Source organism: Gopherus evgoodei, chromosome 11 (genome assembly GCF_007399415.2).
Source record: "Gopherus evgoodei ecotype Sinaloan lineage chromosome 11, rGopEvg1_v1.p, whole genome shotgun sequence".
In the NCBI taxonomy this organism is placed as follows: domain Eukaryota; kingdom Metazoa; phylum Chordata; order Testudines; family Testudinidae; genus Gopherus; species Gopherus evgoodei.
In genome coordinates, this window is record NC_044332.1 from 74,575,144 (window position 1) to 74,592,186 (window position 17,043).

Here is a 17,043-nt window from a genome sequence, read left to right on the forward strand (position 1 = left end):
CATGGTCTTATCACTGTAGCTGTAAGAAACTTCTCCTCTTTAGCTTCTGCCATCCTGAGCACTTGGATCACATCCTGAACAGCCTCCCTTGGAGACTGAGCACTTTCAATTCCCATTGACAATGATGGGACCTTAAGGGTGTCCAGAATGCCATACGTCACAGATTCTGGCCCTGTCTGTTTTCTTGCAGCTGCGAATACGTCTCTTCTACTTTATTTTCCTCTATTAACTCTCTCCCCCTCTGCTGTTTATTATTTACTGTAACTCACTATTATTGAACTCAGTAAATCATTTCTGCATGCAGTTGGCAAGATACATGCTAATTAAATTGTATTCTGTTGGATTATTAATGATCTGCCCTGCACACGGACTCAAAATTTTCTCTAATGGAAACCTATTATACTGGTCTGTTTCCCATGCTGTTCATTGACATCTGCTGATGGCAGTATTTTTTCCAACTGTACTGTATTTATGAAAAATTGCACTGAGTATCCAAGCTACTCAGACCCCACAAGAGTTTTTATTAATATACAAGTAGAAAACATTGCAGTAGGGAGACCATATGAGAAGAAATTATATTTAATGACACCACTGCTCCACCATCTGTCAGAACAAAATGTGAATACTGCTACCTAGAGATTGCCAGTTTATGATGGTTCAGGCTATTGGGATGCCAGAGAGTGAGATTTCTGAGAGTATCCTTTTATTAGTACACAGAAAGATGAAAAATGGTCCTGTAATGTTCTCATCAAGTTAGTTATCTGTCATTTACAGGTAAGGCTACCTGTGCTCCATTTTAAAGAGCCCAACTGCTACATTATCCCTCAAACACTGTTACTCCAGCAATTGTCCAAAGAACTAAATTTTCATAATGAGGCATGGAAGAGCATTTGTTTTCAATTACTAAAGATAAATTTGAAGCATAACGTACTCTCTATTGTGTTAATGGAGTTGCATGGTGAGATACACAGTGTACTGGGATCACACATGCATGCTGAGATGACATAAAAATCTGTTTAATAATGCAACTGTACGTTCTGTGCTGATAGCACTTTCCATGCGAAGAGCTCAAGGTGCTTTACGGGCATTAACTGATGAAGCTCCATGAGGTATGATGAATTAATCTTCAAATTGATGCGTGGCACCCATCAGCAGCACTACCCATCTGCATCTCCTCAAGGGCCCCTCCCACAGTTGTATAAGAAAAGTCCTGCACTGCTCCCCCGCCCCCAGTTCCTTTGTACCGCTCATGGACAGCTTTGGAACTCCCCGTGTGGTTCTGCTCACATTTTTTTCTGACATATTTAGCTCTTAGTTTCATTAATCCTGTAAATAGTTAGCAGTTTGTGTACCCTTTACTTAAGCTTTCTTTACTGTTTTCCATTTTTATTTCTAATTTGCTAGTTACTTGCAGTGCTGAGTCACCAAGGTCATGTAGCACTTTCTGGGCTTCAAGCAGTGCCCTTTGTTTGAGGCATTGCTTTTTAATAGTGACTCCTCACACACGTTGTTTGCTGTGTCTCAGTAAAGGACACATCCAGGAGAGGTGTAGTGTCTGCTGCTCCTGTAAGAAATGCACTCAGATTTCCAGGGATCTGCACCTCAAGCAGCATATCCTGGAACAAGCCATGAGTCCGACCTCAGTATAAGCACCGGTGCCAGATCACTCTGACTGCATGCAGTCAATCGCTACTTTGGCAGAGACTTAAGACAGGCCCTTGGACCCCTCTCCAAGAAGGAGAGTCACTCTTCCTCTCCTTCAGTTCCTTGCAAAAAGGCTCACAAGACTGTTGGGAGCCACTTGAGCTCTAAGAGAAGCTTGTCTTCCACTTCAAAAAGAGGCCTGGTGCAATGCCAAGATTCATCAGGTGCTCAGGCCTTATAATTTATGAATCTATGAATAAAGCAGCCTTGAGGCTGCTCTAAGGTATTCTGAGGGCCATTTATATATATATATAATGTATGGAAAGCTTTTTAGGTAACTTTACAGAAACAATTGTGCTTTAATCGAAAATTGTCAGCACATATCAAATGTTCTTTCGTGTAAGGAATGGAAGGGTTATGTCCTTGATTCATTTGTCTTTTCTCTTTGCTATAACCAGGACACATGATACTGGCCTTCTTTCCTTCAAAGACCATTTGCCTGTAACTCAACTCGTGATCACTGACACAAACAGGTCAAACTCAGAGGCTGCTTGGAGAATCGGCCCCTTGCGTTGCCATGGAGACAGTGAGTACCAGCTCTTCTCAATTTCCAGATTACAGAATGTCCCATCCCAGGTTTTTTGTTTGTTTGTTTTGTTTGTTTTTTATCAAATATTAAAAAAAATCTTTACACGTGTGGCTTTCACTCATAGCCCTGTGCCAGTTAACTATAGAGAAGGGTATTGTCTTTTGCAGGACAGTTCTGGAATGCAGCTTCCTTCAACACAGAGGCCTCCTATCTACACTTCCCCACCTTCCATGCAGAGTTCAGTGCAGACATTTCTTTTTTCTTCAAAACCATGGCTGTGTCTGGGGTCTTCCTGGAAAACCTTGGGATTAAGGACTTCATCCGCATTGAAATAAGCTGTAAGCGTCAATGCTGGGAATTCGCCATATTCATTCCTGACAGCCAGTTTGGTGGGGAGGTGGGAAGCAAGTGCTTCATGATATCTTTGTAATGCCCAGCATGACTGTAGATAGATAAAATGGTCTCTGGAGAGTAAGGAGTCCCTTGTTGCTAAGGCACTGGGCTGGGACTCAGCAGATCTGGGTTCAATTCCCTGCACTGATACAAATACCCAGTGCTCGGTCAATGTTCTTGAACTCTATGTCCTCCAGTTTACCATGTTCAAAATGAAGATAATACTTATTTTTTAAACGCTTTGTCTATTTAGACTGCAAGCTCTTTGGAGCAGGGATTATCTCTTAGTACATGACTGTGCAGCACCTATCAGGATGGGGCCCCTGTCCCATTTGAAGCCTATTCGTGTTACTGGAACGCTAATACTAAGCCATTATAATAATTCCTGTTATTATTATTATTGTTACATTTCAAACATGAGGATGCCATTTTACTGTTTCTGCTTAACTCAGGCCTGTTCTACACTGGGGGTGGGAGATCGATCTAAGTTACGCAACTTCAGCTACTTGAATAACGTAGCTGAAGTTGACGTATTTAGATCTATTCACCACAGTGTTTCTCTGTGGTAAGTCAACTGCTGCCGCTCCCCCGTCTACTCTGCCTGCACCTTTCACTCTGGTCGAGAACCAGAGTCGATGGCAAGCGCTCAGCATTCGATTTATCATATCTTCATTAGACACGATAAATCAACCCCTGCTGGATCAATCACGCCGGAGGGAAGTGTAGACATGCCCTCAGTGCCAGTAACACAACTCATTCTCAAATGCCATGCTCATAATTTTAACCTCTTCATGGGTGGAGACTAATTAGATGAGTTTCAATGTTTGTCCCTGTCAAGAAATTGATCATATGAGATCTGTTGCCTAGTCATTCTCCACCCCAGCATAAAACACTCTTGGACAAGGGCAAATAGTGTTAAAGCAATGATCTCTTGAGAGTTGAGGGCCCACAAAGAGTATGGTGAGGGCTCTAACCCATGCTGAGAGCCATTAATGGTCCTGCTAGGCCCTATGAACACCACAAACCCCACTTAGTGGTTGAATAGTAATTACAGCTCAACTTATGCACGGGGAAAAAATAGCGACAGCTAATTGGTAGGTTTAACTTCTCTCTCTTATTCCACTGATTTAGAATATTAACAGGGGGAAAGCTATTGTGGCTTTGAAATGAAATAAGGCCCGTCTATTCTCAATTCTGTCAGGATGAGAAAATGCAGAATTGAGTGCCATCCATTTTGTAATATGGTTATAATAACCTCAACATAAAATTTAATAAAATAAGGCCCCAAGGCCCTTTGATTCATTAAACCAGTGGTAAATGTCATGGTGCATTATCACAAGGTAATGAGGTATGATTTAGTGTTAATTGCACATCAAAGTCCAATTTGGTTATAGTTCAGTGTACTGTATATCATTCTTGGGGATGTGAAAAAAATGACAGTTTGACACTAACTGTGACAAACTACTACAAACCACTTAGATGCTTGTTTAGCAAATTCTTTCATCAGTGCATGCCAAAACATAAGCTCACAAAGTAACTAGTTATTGAAAAGTTGGGAAACTTGGAGGAGTTCTCTCTTTTTTAACCTAGACTCCTCATTAGCAGCATCTTGTTGTGTATCTCGCAGCCAGATGGAATTTGCAGCCTAGAGGGCTTGTATGGAGAAACCTCCAAAGACCAGCTGCTTGGAAAGGAATTGGCCTTTTAGCAGATGCAGAGGCTCAGAATAGATCTTTACCTATCCCCGTGGAAAGTTTTCTAACTCAAGTACCTGAGCAACAGCATTCAAAACAAGATCTATCCAATTTCTTGGGCTTGCAACAACAGGTTTCCATGAATTTTCAATTCGCTACCTTCTGTTTGGCATGCAGTTCACAAAGCTGGTACCTTCAGTCTCTGGTGTATGCAGTAGTTTAAGGAGAGGAATAAATTCAGTAACAATAATATGAAAGACTTCTGGTTGAAGCCTGCTCCTGTTACAGTCATTGGAATCTTCCTATTGACTTCCATCAGAGCAACTTGAACTGCTTTGTGACACTCTGTCTTCCTGATTACGTTTCTGTCCCTCGGGGGGGAGGGGGGTGGCGGATGTACACTACAAATCACAAACAAACAAAAAACTCCACCTACAGCAGCAAGTCTCAGAACTCAGGTCAACTTATCCCAGCTTGCAGGGCTTTCACTCCAGGGCTGGACATAGCAGTGTAGATGTTCTTGCTCAAGCAAGGTTTTAGAGCCCAGTTCCACCCAAGCAGAAATGTCTATCCTGCTATTTTTAGCCTCATAGTGTGAGCCCAGTGACCCCAAGTCAGTTGACCTGAGCTCTGAGACTCACAGTAAGTTGTTTTTTGGGTTTTCTTGGCAGTGTAGGTGCACACTAGGATCCCTTTATATCTCAGCATGTGCAACATATGCCCCTCTATTCTGAGACTGTCCCTTAACTCTGTTTCTCATGATGCTTACCCTGCTACCAGGTTCAGAGCTACCTATGTGACCAAAGGCTTTGAGCAGACACCTCCCATTACACACTTAAAACCTAGCTTCCTGCTGTTGTCTTTTATTAACCATACATGGTTAGAAAGGCTACATTGGAAGGGGCAGGTTGACCCTTTTCCAGCTGTTGGCATCACTCACACAGTGTGGAAGCTTTAACTGCCAGCATCAATTTTTTGTGCAATGCTTTGCATCTAAGTGGTTAATTTTCCCAGGGGGAATGAACTAGTTTTCCTTGGACACCATCACTGAAATAGCAACAAAGTTAGGTAGAGTGAATGAGTCTTCAGCCCTTTATATTCACAATGGAAACCAAACAGAGCTGCGGGATGAGATTTACATCTAGGCTGCCATGTTATTTGCTAGGTTAATAGTTAATGGTGCCTTCATTTATAGACTATTCTTTGATGTCAAAACCAGATATTTAATTCCATCCTTCATCTCTTCCTCACCCTTGCCCATTCCAGCCCCTGAGGAGATCACCTTCTCCATAGATGTTGGAAACGGCCCTATAGAAGCTACGGTGCAGTCTCCCACGCCTCTGAATGACAACCAGTGGCACTTCGTCCGAGCCGAGAGGAACCTCAAGCAAACATCTCTTCAAGTGGATAACTTTCCTAAAAAAATTCTGGAGGCACCTGCCGAGGGGCATTTTCGTTTGCAGCTTAACAGTCAATTCTTTGTAGGTAGGGACCATTTAAGGCATTTTTTTGGTTGTTTGCAGCTTTTGTCTGTAGTAAACCAGTAACACAACTTTTCTAGCCACTGAAGTTGGGCATCTTTGGGCTAGCTAGTGCCCTGCTTTTTTACAGCCATGCAGTTGGGAGAAAAGAATAATGATTGCCACTTTGTAGTGGTGCCTGCTCCTAGCCCCTCCATAAATGCAGTCAGAGACCAACTGAAGTGCAGCACATGTGTCCTTTTATTGTTTGTGTCCGTTCCCACCACCTATTATTTACAGAGACCCACTCTCTGGGAGACTACTAACTGTCCAGTCAACAGGGATCTAGAGCCCACACTCCTCCCTTTCCTATCTCCCCCGGTTTCCTGTCTCTTAGCCAGCTTTATAGGGCAGGCTGACTACCCAGGCCTGCAGGTGGATCCACTCTGGTAATTAGGACGTGGCCCCTCAGCCAGCCCAACTACTACCCTTCTTCCTCTCGAAGAGGGCTAACAGGGGCCTGGCTTGTTTCTCCTAGCCAGCAGCCTGTTACACACCTCTTTTACCCACCTGCATGTCCCATGTCAAAACCTCCAGAATCATAGCCTCTGCCCTTGAGGGACTGCGTAGACAAAGATTTCCTCAAGTGTATGTGCTGTTGAAATGATCTGCTGAACGATATCTGAATATTTCCATTTCTGTAGCTTTTTGCAACCAGCTCACTGTGGGGATTAAATGCTGAGCGCTTTAGATTTGACACACAGGTCTTGTAGCATATTTATGTACCTTAACAAGGAGGGGCATAGTTCTTGGATGCAGGTTTCTGGCATAGTTGCAAATAATCTGCAGTATTTCCTTCAAATCTGCTCATTGTGGTAAACATTGCTATCGGTAAACTCATTTGTGAGAATAGCCATGTAAAGCAAGCATAAAAGCTATGAACACAGGCAAAGTAAACACAGTCAAAGAGACAGGCAGACATTTTATTTACAGATTATTTTTTCACTTTATTTGCTCAACTCTCATGCAACCAAACTCCAATTTTGGGCTCAGTTGCTCCTGCCTTTTTTGGTCACTAAAGCAGAGAGGACAAGGAGCCTTTACGCTTCACATCTCTTATACAATAGCCAGACTCTAGCCATCACAGAACTCCCCTTTGAGATGGGCTGAATGGCTGCATACTCCTCTGTACTCAGGGCTGTGTATAAGTGATGTATTCTGGCCCTTTAAGAAATTCTATTTAACTGAAATGCCTTTGCCCACTTCAGCCTGGCAGTCGGATATTCTCTGTTCCCCCAAATATACAGACCCTACATGTTATGAAGGTTTTCAGTTTTCCATGAGATGCTTATAAAATTGGGGTCCGGTAGGGCTGGGATCCTTCTGGATGGGAAGACATTATATCAAAAAAAGATACATCACTAAACCAGCTATCATTGTTTCAGTAGTATTTTGCCATCCTAAGTGCTAATACATATTGAAGTCAAGCTCTAGTAGCTTTCAGCATAGAGGAAACTTACTGAAGATCGGAGGGCCCATGTAGGACTCTCATAGTGTAGGACAGATCTATAAAGAAGTTGGGCTTAGCCCACCTGTGACTGGTTAGCAGTCTCCCAGCTGCTGAAATAAAAGATCAACAAGAAGCTCTGTTGAAGTAGAAACAGCAGTTAATGTGTGATTCACAAGCCCATAGCCTGGGGAGTATAGCCCTGTAGGGAGTACTAGGCTTCTGCAGAAGATTCTGGGACTTAATCGTGAAGAAAAGGGACTTAAAAGCTGATGCCATTGGCAGTGATTTTTGGCTGGCTTTAGAAAGACCCTTTTGAAGGACTATTTCAGCCCACTTTACGGACCTAAGCAGTGCCACTTGCTTGGAGTTTTCTACATAGGAACATAAGTGTAATAGACTGGATCAGACCTGTGATCCATCTGGTCCAGTATCCTGTCTCCAACAATGGCCAGCTCCAAATGCCTTAAAATAAACCTTGCAATAGGCAGATATAAGATAATCTGCTTCCTATGAAGGACTCATGTGAACTCCTGGTAGTTAGAGGCTGATAGAAGACCTGAATCATGTGAAGTAAATTTCATCCCATCTGAAAAACAAATAATAATAATAATAATTAATAAACCACATTAATTGTAAAAGGAAAGAAGTAGCCAAACGTAATGTTCTCTTGTATGTTCCCCACATAGTTTACAACATATTTGTTTACAGAGGCAAGGTAATATCTGTTATTGGAACCTCTTCTGTGGTGAGAGAGACAAGCTTTCAAACTCTCTCTCTCTCACCAACAGAAGCAGGTCCCATACAGGATATTACCGCACTCATCTTCTCTCTAATATACTGGGACCGATCTGGGCTACAACAACACTGAATACAATATATTTGTTTTTACATCTGCAATGCTCTGCATACCAGTTAAGATTAAGGGGTTGCCACGGTCAGTACGCACATGCTTAATTAATAATCCATATAGCTAACGTGATTTGCTGTTTTAAAAAAAAAATAGAACATTTTTTAATTAATCTCCCTATTTTATTTCATTTAAACACAGCATTTCATTTCCATGAAGGAGATGGCTAGTCATCAAGATTTAATATATTTTATTTTTATCTTCCCTTCTGAATCAATTCAAGTATTTTGCAATTCTCATAAACAAGACTCCGTCAAAGTTTAATTTAGTTTATTTATCTTCTGGAAATATTTATGGATCCTTCTGGATGGAAGGTGTATATTAATATAAGATACTTCTATTATGACGAACAAATGTGGATCCAGTGTAGCTTTCCAAGTATAATTTTGTCTGTACCTGCGGAGATGTTAATAAAGACAGAAGAGAAGTGACGAAGTCTTTCACCTCTACAGGTTGAAGTTTAAATATGGCCTTGATCAGACAAGTAGAATGAATTCTGGGGTCTAAGATTAGTTTCTAGTGGCACTGAGAAATTGCACTGGCAAAATTTTGGACTTGGGGAGATGTTTGCACAAACCATGCTTGACTTCAATGGAGCAATGTCAGTTTACACCAGCTAAGCTAATAATGTCTACCCTACATTATTCTATTATTTACCATATGTAACTTTAGGGACAGATCCTCCCCTCGTACTCCATGAAAGTCCATGGTTTTAGGTTTGTAAGCAATGGCATGATTTTCTCCTTAGGTCTTTGGCTTAAAATCAAATTGTAGGATAGCTATTACCTAGTGACATTTACAGAATTGTCTCTATGTGGGAATGTTGCACCAAAGCCTTTTTCAGGAATGTTAATAGAGCTATTAGTGGTATTTAGCCAGGATTTGGCTGTGTGCCCTATGTATCACTGCTCTGGTTGTGCCATTCTCTTCTGCAGAAATTAAGTGTCTGCTATGCAGAGAATCCTCACACAATTACACATTCCAAGGATGTCTTTCAGAAACTGAGGTGTGGACTTCCCCTGTTTGTCTCAGTGGACTGTTAACTCTAGAGTCTAGTGACCACACTTGAAGTGCCAATATTGTTAACATGTTTCACTGCTGATCATTTCAGCAGAAAAATCCAGCCACTCTGAGATCATGAGTGGAGATTAAGGATGGTCCCACCATTATATTTTTTCCACTCTAACCTCTGTGCTTTGCATGTTCTTGAGCTTCAGCTCATTCATAAGATTTTAGAGTAGATTTCAGTTCTCAGTTTGTTCTTTTTATCTGACTATTGCGGCTGTTGTGATTCCATATCCAGAAACATGGTACCAGGTACATGGTATGGCCCTGAATCTCAGTCATGCCATTCCTGGGCCAGGGAGACAGGCTAAGGTGGCGTTAAGCTACCTTTGTATTTCTTGTATTCTGAGTCCCTGCAACTGCCTGCCCAATCCCTGGTTTAAACCTTAAGGCTGCTTTGCATAGCTGTCTATTGGATGTACTCGGGGGCAATTTCTGGCCACTTTAAAGCCCCCTTTATGCTATCAAAGCATTGTAAAGAGGAATTGTTGTATGTAAGAATTGGCCCCTGTATATGTGTGTGCCTATCAGCTATAGTAGAGCACAGTGAATCTAGGCTCAATGTGGCATTTCTTCCTTGCCTCTACATTTTCCACCTGTTGTCAATTCAACTCAGCTCTACCATCCTTCATTTGTGCTTGAGTCAGAGATAGCGGCTGCTTGTGCAGCCAGCTGAGGTGCCGTGCATTTCCTGTCCCTAGTGTGGTTTCTTTCCTAAAATGTCCCCAGGTATTGTTTTGGGGGGTGGAAGGGAAGGGAGAAATATACAAGCATTTTACTTGTACTTGGAAGTCCACTCTGTCACTAAGCTTATGTATAAATTGTTGTTGAGCTCTGGTGGGCTCCCCAGTCAGTCAGTGAATCCTGGAGGTTTGATGGGGTGTACTAGGCAGAGGCCCTCTGCTGGAGCCCTCAAGATCCTACCACACCCCATGCCAGAAAGAAGTAGTAGAGCTAAATCCTTCAACTGGCCTAGAGAGGCTGCGCAGGAGGCAGCCAATCAGGGAAAGACTTTAGGGAGCAGCTAGTCAGAGGGTTGCAGACCCATGTAAAGGGAGCTGCAGTTCAAAACAGAGGTAGTTCCTTGCTGGAGCCAGAGAAGTACACAAGTGGTGCTCCTGGCTAGCTGAAGGGAGCTATAGTACCATGGACAACTCAGCTGCTGGCAACGAGCGAGGAGCAAGAGATTGTTCCTGGCCGGCTGTTGGGTCTTGTTCATCATATACCTTGAGGTGAGGGTGGGCCATTGGTGAAGGTGCTGAGGCCCGTGGTGCTGTAGCAGCATAGCAAAGAGCTAAAAGAGAAGCAGTGGCACCTGGCTGCTATCCATAGGGTCCCTGGGCTGGGACCTAGAGACATGGTCAGGCCCATGTCCTGCTGGCCGCAGGGGAGTGGCCTGAGACTCAGAGAGGAGACTGAAGACTACTGAATAGGGCCAGAGATAGTGAACTGTTTAGACTCTGTTGGACTTTGACGCACCCCTGGAACGGGGCCTGAAGTACTTGGTGGCCCAGCTGGAGAGCTGGGGTCACAGAGGCCCAGAGAGGGTGAAGACGTTGCCTCTGGGGAGGAAACCCTGGGGGTACGGCTCAGTCGCTGAGACTGGTGTAAAGACTGTTGAACTGTTTACCCTGCAAGGGGTCTGTTTTGCGAGTCTCGTTCCACAGAGTGTGACTCGCCCGGAGAGCTGAGTCGCCGAAGACTCTCTGCAATTAGAGTGTGTGTGCAGGCAGCTGGGGGCACTCGCAAGACAGGAGGATAGTCATGAGGATATTCACCACATCCTGTTGACAAGAGGATATTCATGTGTTTTTTTGTGCAGTTGGAGGTGTTTCCTCCCAAGTTTTAAATAATCCTAAAGCTACTGCTACACTGCGTCTTGAGTAAGGAGTGAGCAGCACCACTGGATCATCCGTTTGTATAACTGTGTCTTTGTTAAATTCTGTGCTTTAACTCTGCCCCCAGAGCAAAACAAAGTCCTTTTCCACAGAGCCAAAGTGACGGTCATTAGTCATGAGTACTTAGAAAGTCTTTCAGTATGGTGTGCTCCAGAGACAGTCTCTATAGAGAGGTGGAGCAGGCACAGAGTTCAGATTCAGAATAAGCTTAGGCACAGCTTAAATTTTGGACTGGAAACTGCAGCAGATCTAGAGTTTGGGGGGGACAATGCCAAAGCCCTCATACTCATTCTCTTCTCATGAGGTAGTAGATGCATTCAAAGTGGAAACTGGAATATAATTCCTTCCAATTGTGCATTCATCCTGAGGTGGGAGGCGGGGAGGAGGAATGCAGGGGAGAGGACCAAGAGGGGAGTGTTCAAATGCAAACCCTGCAATTTCTCTGCCCCACACACACCACAAACAAAAGATGAAGGGATTCAGAGTGAAGTTTCTGCTTTTGTTCCACCCCTCATTATGACAATATCATCTAACAAGGCACTAGGGGCAATACTGCACTCAATTACAGTCCCCCCTCATTAGGACAACACTCTTATTAATTATGCATAATAGGGGAGGTGCAAAGGTGTTGACCTAATAATAGATTTTGGGTTACATGGTTTATATACTATATACGTTACCTAGATAGTACCAGAAAGATTCTTTTATAACTAAAAGAATGAGGAGTACCTGTGGCACCTTAGAGACTAACACATTTATTTGGGCATAAGCTTTCGTGGACTAAAACCCATTTCACTGGATGCATGCACTGGAAATACAGTAGGAAGATATATATACACAGAGAACATGAAAAAATGGGTGTTGCCATACCAACTCTAAGGAGACTAATCAATTTAGGTGGGCTACTATCAGCAAGAGGGAAAAAAAAAACTACTGTATTTTCCACTGTGTGCATCCAGTGAAGTGGGTTTTAGCCCATGAAAGCTTATGCCCAAATAAATGTGTTAGTCTCTAAGATGCCAGAAGGGCTCCTCATTCTTTTTGCTCGTACAGACTAACACAGCTACCGCTCTGAAATCTTTTTCAACTGCAATTGCTATAATAATGAAAGGGCAGTTGATATATGTTAGTACACAGAATATGTAGCAGGCTATAGATGTGATTTTCTCTGTGTGCATGTGTGTGTGTGCACGCACACATGTAGAGTATGCGTTGCCAGTCAGATAACTCTATGGCCCTCAATGTTGAATTACTGGCACCACAGTAAATTCATAATCACAAGGGTTGGGATTTCAAAGGATTCCTAGGAAATAATGTGCCCAGTTCCCATTTAATTTCATACCTGTTGCACCTGTGTATACTCCTCGGATTCATTTTGAGAGTGCAAAGGGGCAAACCAGTCACAAGCTTGCAGGCCAGGTTGTATAAATTGCGCTAAGCCTTGTACTGAGGGCCGTGCAGGGTCATACTAGCACATTGCGTACCCTGTGGGAGAAGCGGAGATTGTTTCTGCTGATCCACAATCCCTCCCAAAGATTTAGGAGGAGTGAAATTGCTACACTATTCATTTGGATAGTTAAGTCCACCCACTCAGCTGGCTCGGGGCATAAGGGTGCGTCCTTGTCTCCTCCCCTCTTCCCTTGGGGGTGTTTTCGGCGTCAGGGGTAAGTAGAAAGATCAGTCCCCATTTTCCACTCAGTGTAAACGTGGCCATAACTAGCACAAAAGAGAGGGAAGCTCCCTGCATTCCTGTGCAAGGATAGGGGCATGCTCTAGCCTCATAATGTCCAAGACAGAATACAAAGCCAGAGACATGACTGTACCATATAAAGCCCTTGTGCTGCTGTCCCAGAGGACAAGCCTGGTTCAGAGCAGCCCAGAACTGGCAGAAGGCAGATGTGACTTTGAGTTCTCTTTGCATTCCTCTCATAATCCTGAGATGCACCATTTGCTCCTCAGCTGCAACAAGGGACTGGGGCCATTATGTTCAAATCAAATCAAATGCAAATGTTATGTTCAAATTCAAATCAAGTGCACAACTACAAATTGGGTAATAGCTGGCTAGGCGGTAGTACTGCTGAAAAGGATCTGGGGGTTACAGTGGATCACAAAATACTTATGAATCAGCAATGTGATGCAGTTGTGAAAAAGGCTTATGCCATTTTGGGGTGTATTAACAGGCGTAAGACATGGTAGGTCATTGTCCTACTCAGCACTGGTGAAGCCTCAGCTGGAGTACTGTGTCCCGTTATGGGTACCACACTTTAGGAAAAATTTAGAGAAATTGGAGAGAGTCCAGAGGAGAGCAACAAAAATGATAAACTGTTTAGAAAACCTTGACCTATGAGCAAAAGTTTAAAAAGAAACAAACATAAATGGGCATGTTTAGTCTTGAGAAAAGAAGATTGAAGGTGGACCTGATAGCAGCCTTGGAAGACGTTAAGGGCTGTTATAAAGAGAACGGGAGTCACATGTTCTCCAGATCCACTGAAGCTATATCAAGTAATGGGCTTAATCTGCAGCAAGGGAGATTTAGTTTATATATTAGAAAAAAAAATCCAGCTCTAAGGGTAGTTAAACTCTGGAATAGACTTCTATTGGAGATCTCCCTCATTGGAGGAATCCCTGTCATTTTGGACTAACACTTACCAGGCAGGTGTCCTACCTCAGCTCAGGAGACCAGACTTAATGACTTTTAAAGATGCCTTCCAGCCCTACAGTTCTATGGTTCTGTTTGGTTTTACTCTTCCCCCATTATTGGCCATTCCTTAGACCCTGTTGTAAATTTCATAACATTGAGCATGATTGACCATGTTACACAGTGCAGCACTAAACTCCTGAAGTCATGTCCCAACATGTACTGTTCATGGAGGATTCTTTTAGGCTTAATTTATGGTGCCTCCAGCCTGCTTCTATGAGCATTTTGGCTGGAGGCTACGGAGTAGAGTCTGTAGTTCGGCCGCATGATGCTGCCTGTTTCCCACAGCCTTCTAAGTCCCCCTCCACCTTATCTACACACACACTTTTCTGTGTCTATATTATAAAAAGAAAGTAGTTCTCCAACAGTCCTTCACTCCACTACATCCTCCCTAATGCCATCTCGTTCCAACAAAAGAAAACATCCTTTGTTTTTTAAACAAAGCCTTGAACAACTAATCCTTGAAGAGTGTTGTCATTTAGCCAGTTGTGCCACTAAGCTACAGTATTGATTTGCACTATGCTTTGCCGTTGAATCATTGGCATGAGCTCCCTCCCACCCTAAAGGCTTCTTCCTGGCTGTTCAGAGCTGCTCAGTAAGACCCCAGCTGCATAAACCTGTGGCTGCCAGCAAAATTTGTTCATTTAGGAGGAGTGAAATTGCTACACTATTCATTTGGATAGTTCAGTCCACCCACTCAGCTGGCTCGGGGCATAAGGGTGCGTCCTTGTCTCCTCCCCTCTTCCCTTGGGAGTGTTTGCGGGTTTGATCCTCATGCTAATATCCCTGGGTCAGAGAGACAATTCAGCTCATATGCATAAGGTAAAAAATACACCGCTACCTCGATGTAACGCCACCCGATCTTACACGAATTTGGATATAATGAGGTAAAGCAGTGCTCTGCGGGGGCAGGACTGCGCACTCAGGTGGATCAAAGCAAGTTCAATATAACACAATTTCACCTATAACGCGATAAGATTTTTTTGGCTCCCAAGGACAGCGTTATATCGAGGTAGAGGTGAACCATATAACCCAGGGATAAACACTTCTCACAAAGCGATCACTCATATCTGACCCTTCAGTTCTTCATCCTCAAAGGAAACCTATCCAGCACCTTCAGCTGGAAGCTTAAATTCATAACTTTGATAGACACTAAAATTATGGACTTAATAAAGATACTGGATTTATGGTTGTCATAAACAGATTAAGGGTTAATGTCTCTTGTACCTGTAAAGGGTTACAAGCAGGGAACTGGCCACCTGACCAGAAGACCAATCAGAAGACAAGATACTTTTAAATTTGGGTGGAGGGAAGCTTTTGTGTGTGTTCTTTGTCCGTTGTGTGTTCTTCTCTTGGAGGGTCTGAGAGAGACCAGGCATTACTACAGGCTCTCTAAGTTTCTTTTCAAATAGTAAGTAAAAACAGGCGGTTTAGGCTTTTTGATTGTTTTACTCTATTTGCAATTGTGGATCTGGCTGGTTAACTTTTATATGTGTAGTTGCTGGGAATATTTTGATTTGTATTGGTACTGGGGGGAAAGTCTCTTTCTGGTGTCTGTAAGCTATAGGACCCTGTAATATTTACATCTTGAAGTTACAGAGATAATTCTTTACTTTTTCCTTTCTTTTATTAAAAGATTTCTTTTCAGAGAATCTGTTTGCCTCTTTGTGGAAGGGAAGGGAGATGCTTCTCTGTATGGTGATTTAAGAGGTTGGATCAATATCTCTCAGGATAGCCCAGGGAGGGAAATTCTGGGAGGGGGAAAGGTGGGGGAATGGTTTATTTCTCCTTGTTTTAAGAACCCAAGGGATCTGGGTTCTTGGGGTCCCCAGGGAAGATTGGGGAGGTCAGAGTGCCCAAAAACACTATATTTTTGGGTGGTGGCAGTGCTATCAGATCTAAGCTGGTAATTAAGCTTAGAGGATTCAGGTGCTAGTATCTCATTTTCTGAACTCTAAGGTTCAGATCTGAGAAGGAATGCTATGACAATGGCTTCATAAGGGGGTGGGCAGGGGCTCCCTCATGCCTCTTCCAGACCCTGCTTCTGGTCCTTTTTAATGTCTTTTTTCCCACCCCACCCTAGTGGATGCCCAGAAGGGGTGTTCTTTGAGTAAACAAAGAAAAAATCCTCTCTCTCCTCTCTCATAAAGGAAGGGAGAAGGATCTGTAGGAAAACAAAGAGAGGCAAGGGTGACCTAGATCTCAGGCAGCCTTCCTGGGTCAGCCCCTGGAACTTAGTCTAAAATGCATCTCAGTGGTGGTGTGAGAATGTGAGAAGAATTCTTTGTTCTCGTTGCTTGTGGAACCTCCTTTATGGCAAACTGGAATGGTGAGAGTAGCTGGTCTCACTGCCTGGGGTCGTCACTGACAAAGCATTTCAACATTCCCTTCAGCATCTTATTAAATCGCTCTACTAAGCTGTCGGTCTGCAGGTGATACACCAAGGTTTTCAGGAATGTGACCTTCAGAAAGGAGCATAATTCACTCATCAGCTGAGAGGTGAAGTTAGTGCCTTGATCTGTTAATATTTCATAGGGAAATCCCACCCATGAGAAGGTTTTCTAGAGTTCTGGAGCGATCACTGTAGCTTTGACAGAGCGTGCAGAGGAACAGCCTCCGGGTACCTGGTTGCATAGTTGACAATCGCCAATGTGTACTGATGCCACAAGGCAGTTTTTTCTAGGTGCCCAATTATGTTCACTCTGATTTTCTCAACAGGTGTTTCCATCAAGGGAAGAGGGACCAAGGGTGCCTTAGGGCTCCTGTTACTGCTGCCCAGTTGAAATTCTGGGTGAGAGGAACAGTATTCTCTCACTTCATGATGCACCCCCAGCCAGTAGAATTGGGCAAATACCCAAGACGATGTCTTCTCTCTCCCTAGGTGTCCAGGACATGGGCTATCATGTGCATGCTGGAACACCGCCCAGTGGTACTTGTGTGGCACCAGCTGTTGGGCCTTCACCACCCCAGTTTGTTGATCCCTTTCAATTCAATACAAGCACTCCATGGTTCAGTGTACGGTTGATCCTTTGCTGTTGCACAAAATTCCTGCTCTGTAGTAGGGCTTCCAGGTTCTGACTGCTTTCCCCTTCTCTCCCTGTTGGTGTCAGAAGCCATGTTGCTCAGGACATTCCCCCTTTAGGATCCTTGGCTCCACCAAGGCTCACCAAGTTCAGGGAACTGGT

General features: G+C 43.5%; 1 protein-coding gene across 2 annotated transcripts in view; it reads left to right on the forward strand.

The window, feature by feature from the left end:
- The window catches only part of CNTNAP5 (contactin associated protein like 5), a 431,022-nt gene that overhangs the window by 362,642 nt on the left and 51,337 nt on the right, over positions 1 to 17,043 (forward strand). For both annotated transcript variants that reach the window (XM_030580503.1, XM_030580504.1), the window contains 3 exons: positions 2,103 to 2,230; positions 2,401 to 2,571; positions 5,587 to 5,805. In XM_030580503.1, the coding sequence (XP_030436363.1) occupies positions 2,103 to 2,230; positions 2,401 to 2,571; positions 5,587 to 5,805 (518 nt within the window). The remainder of the gene's footprint in view (positions 1 to 2,102; positions 2,231 to 2,400; positions 2,572 to 5,586; positions 5,806 to 17,043) is intronic.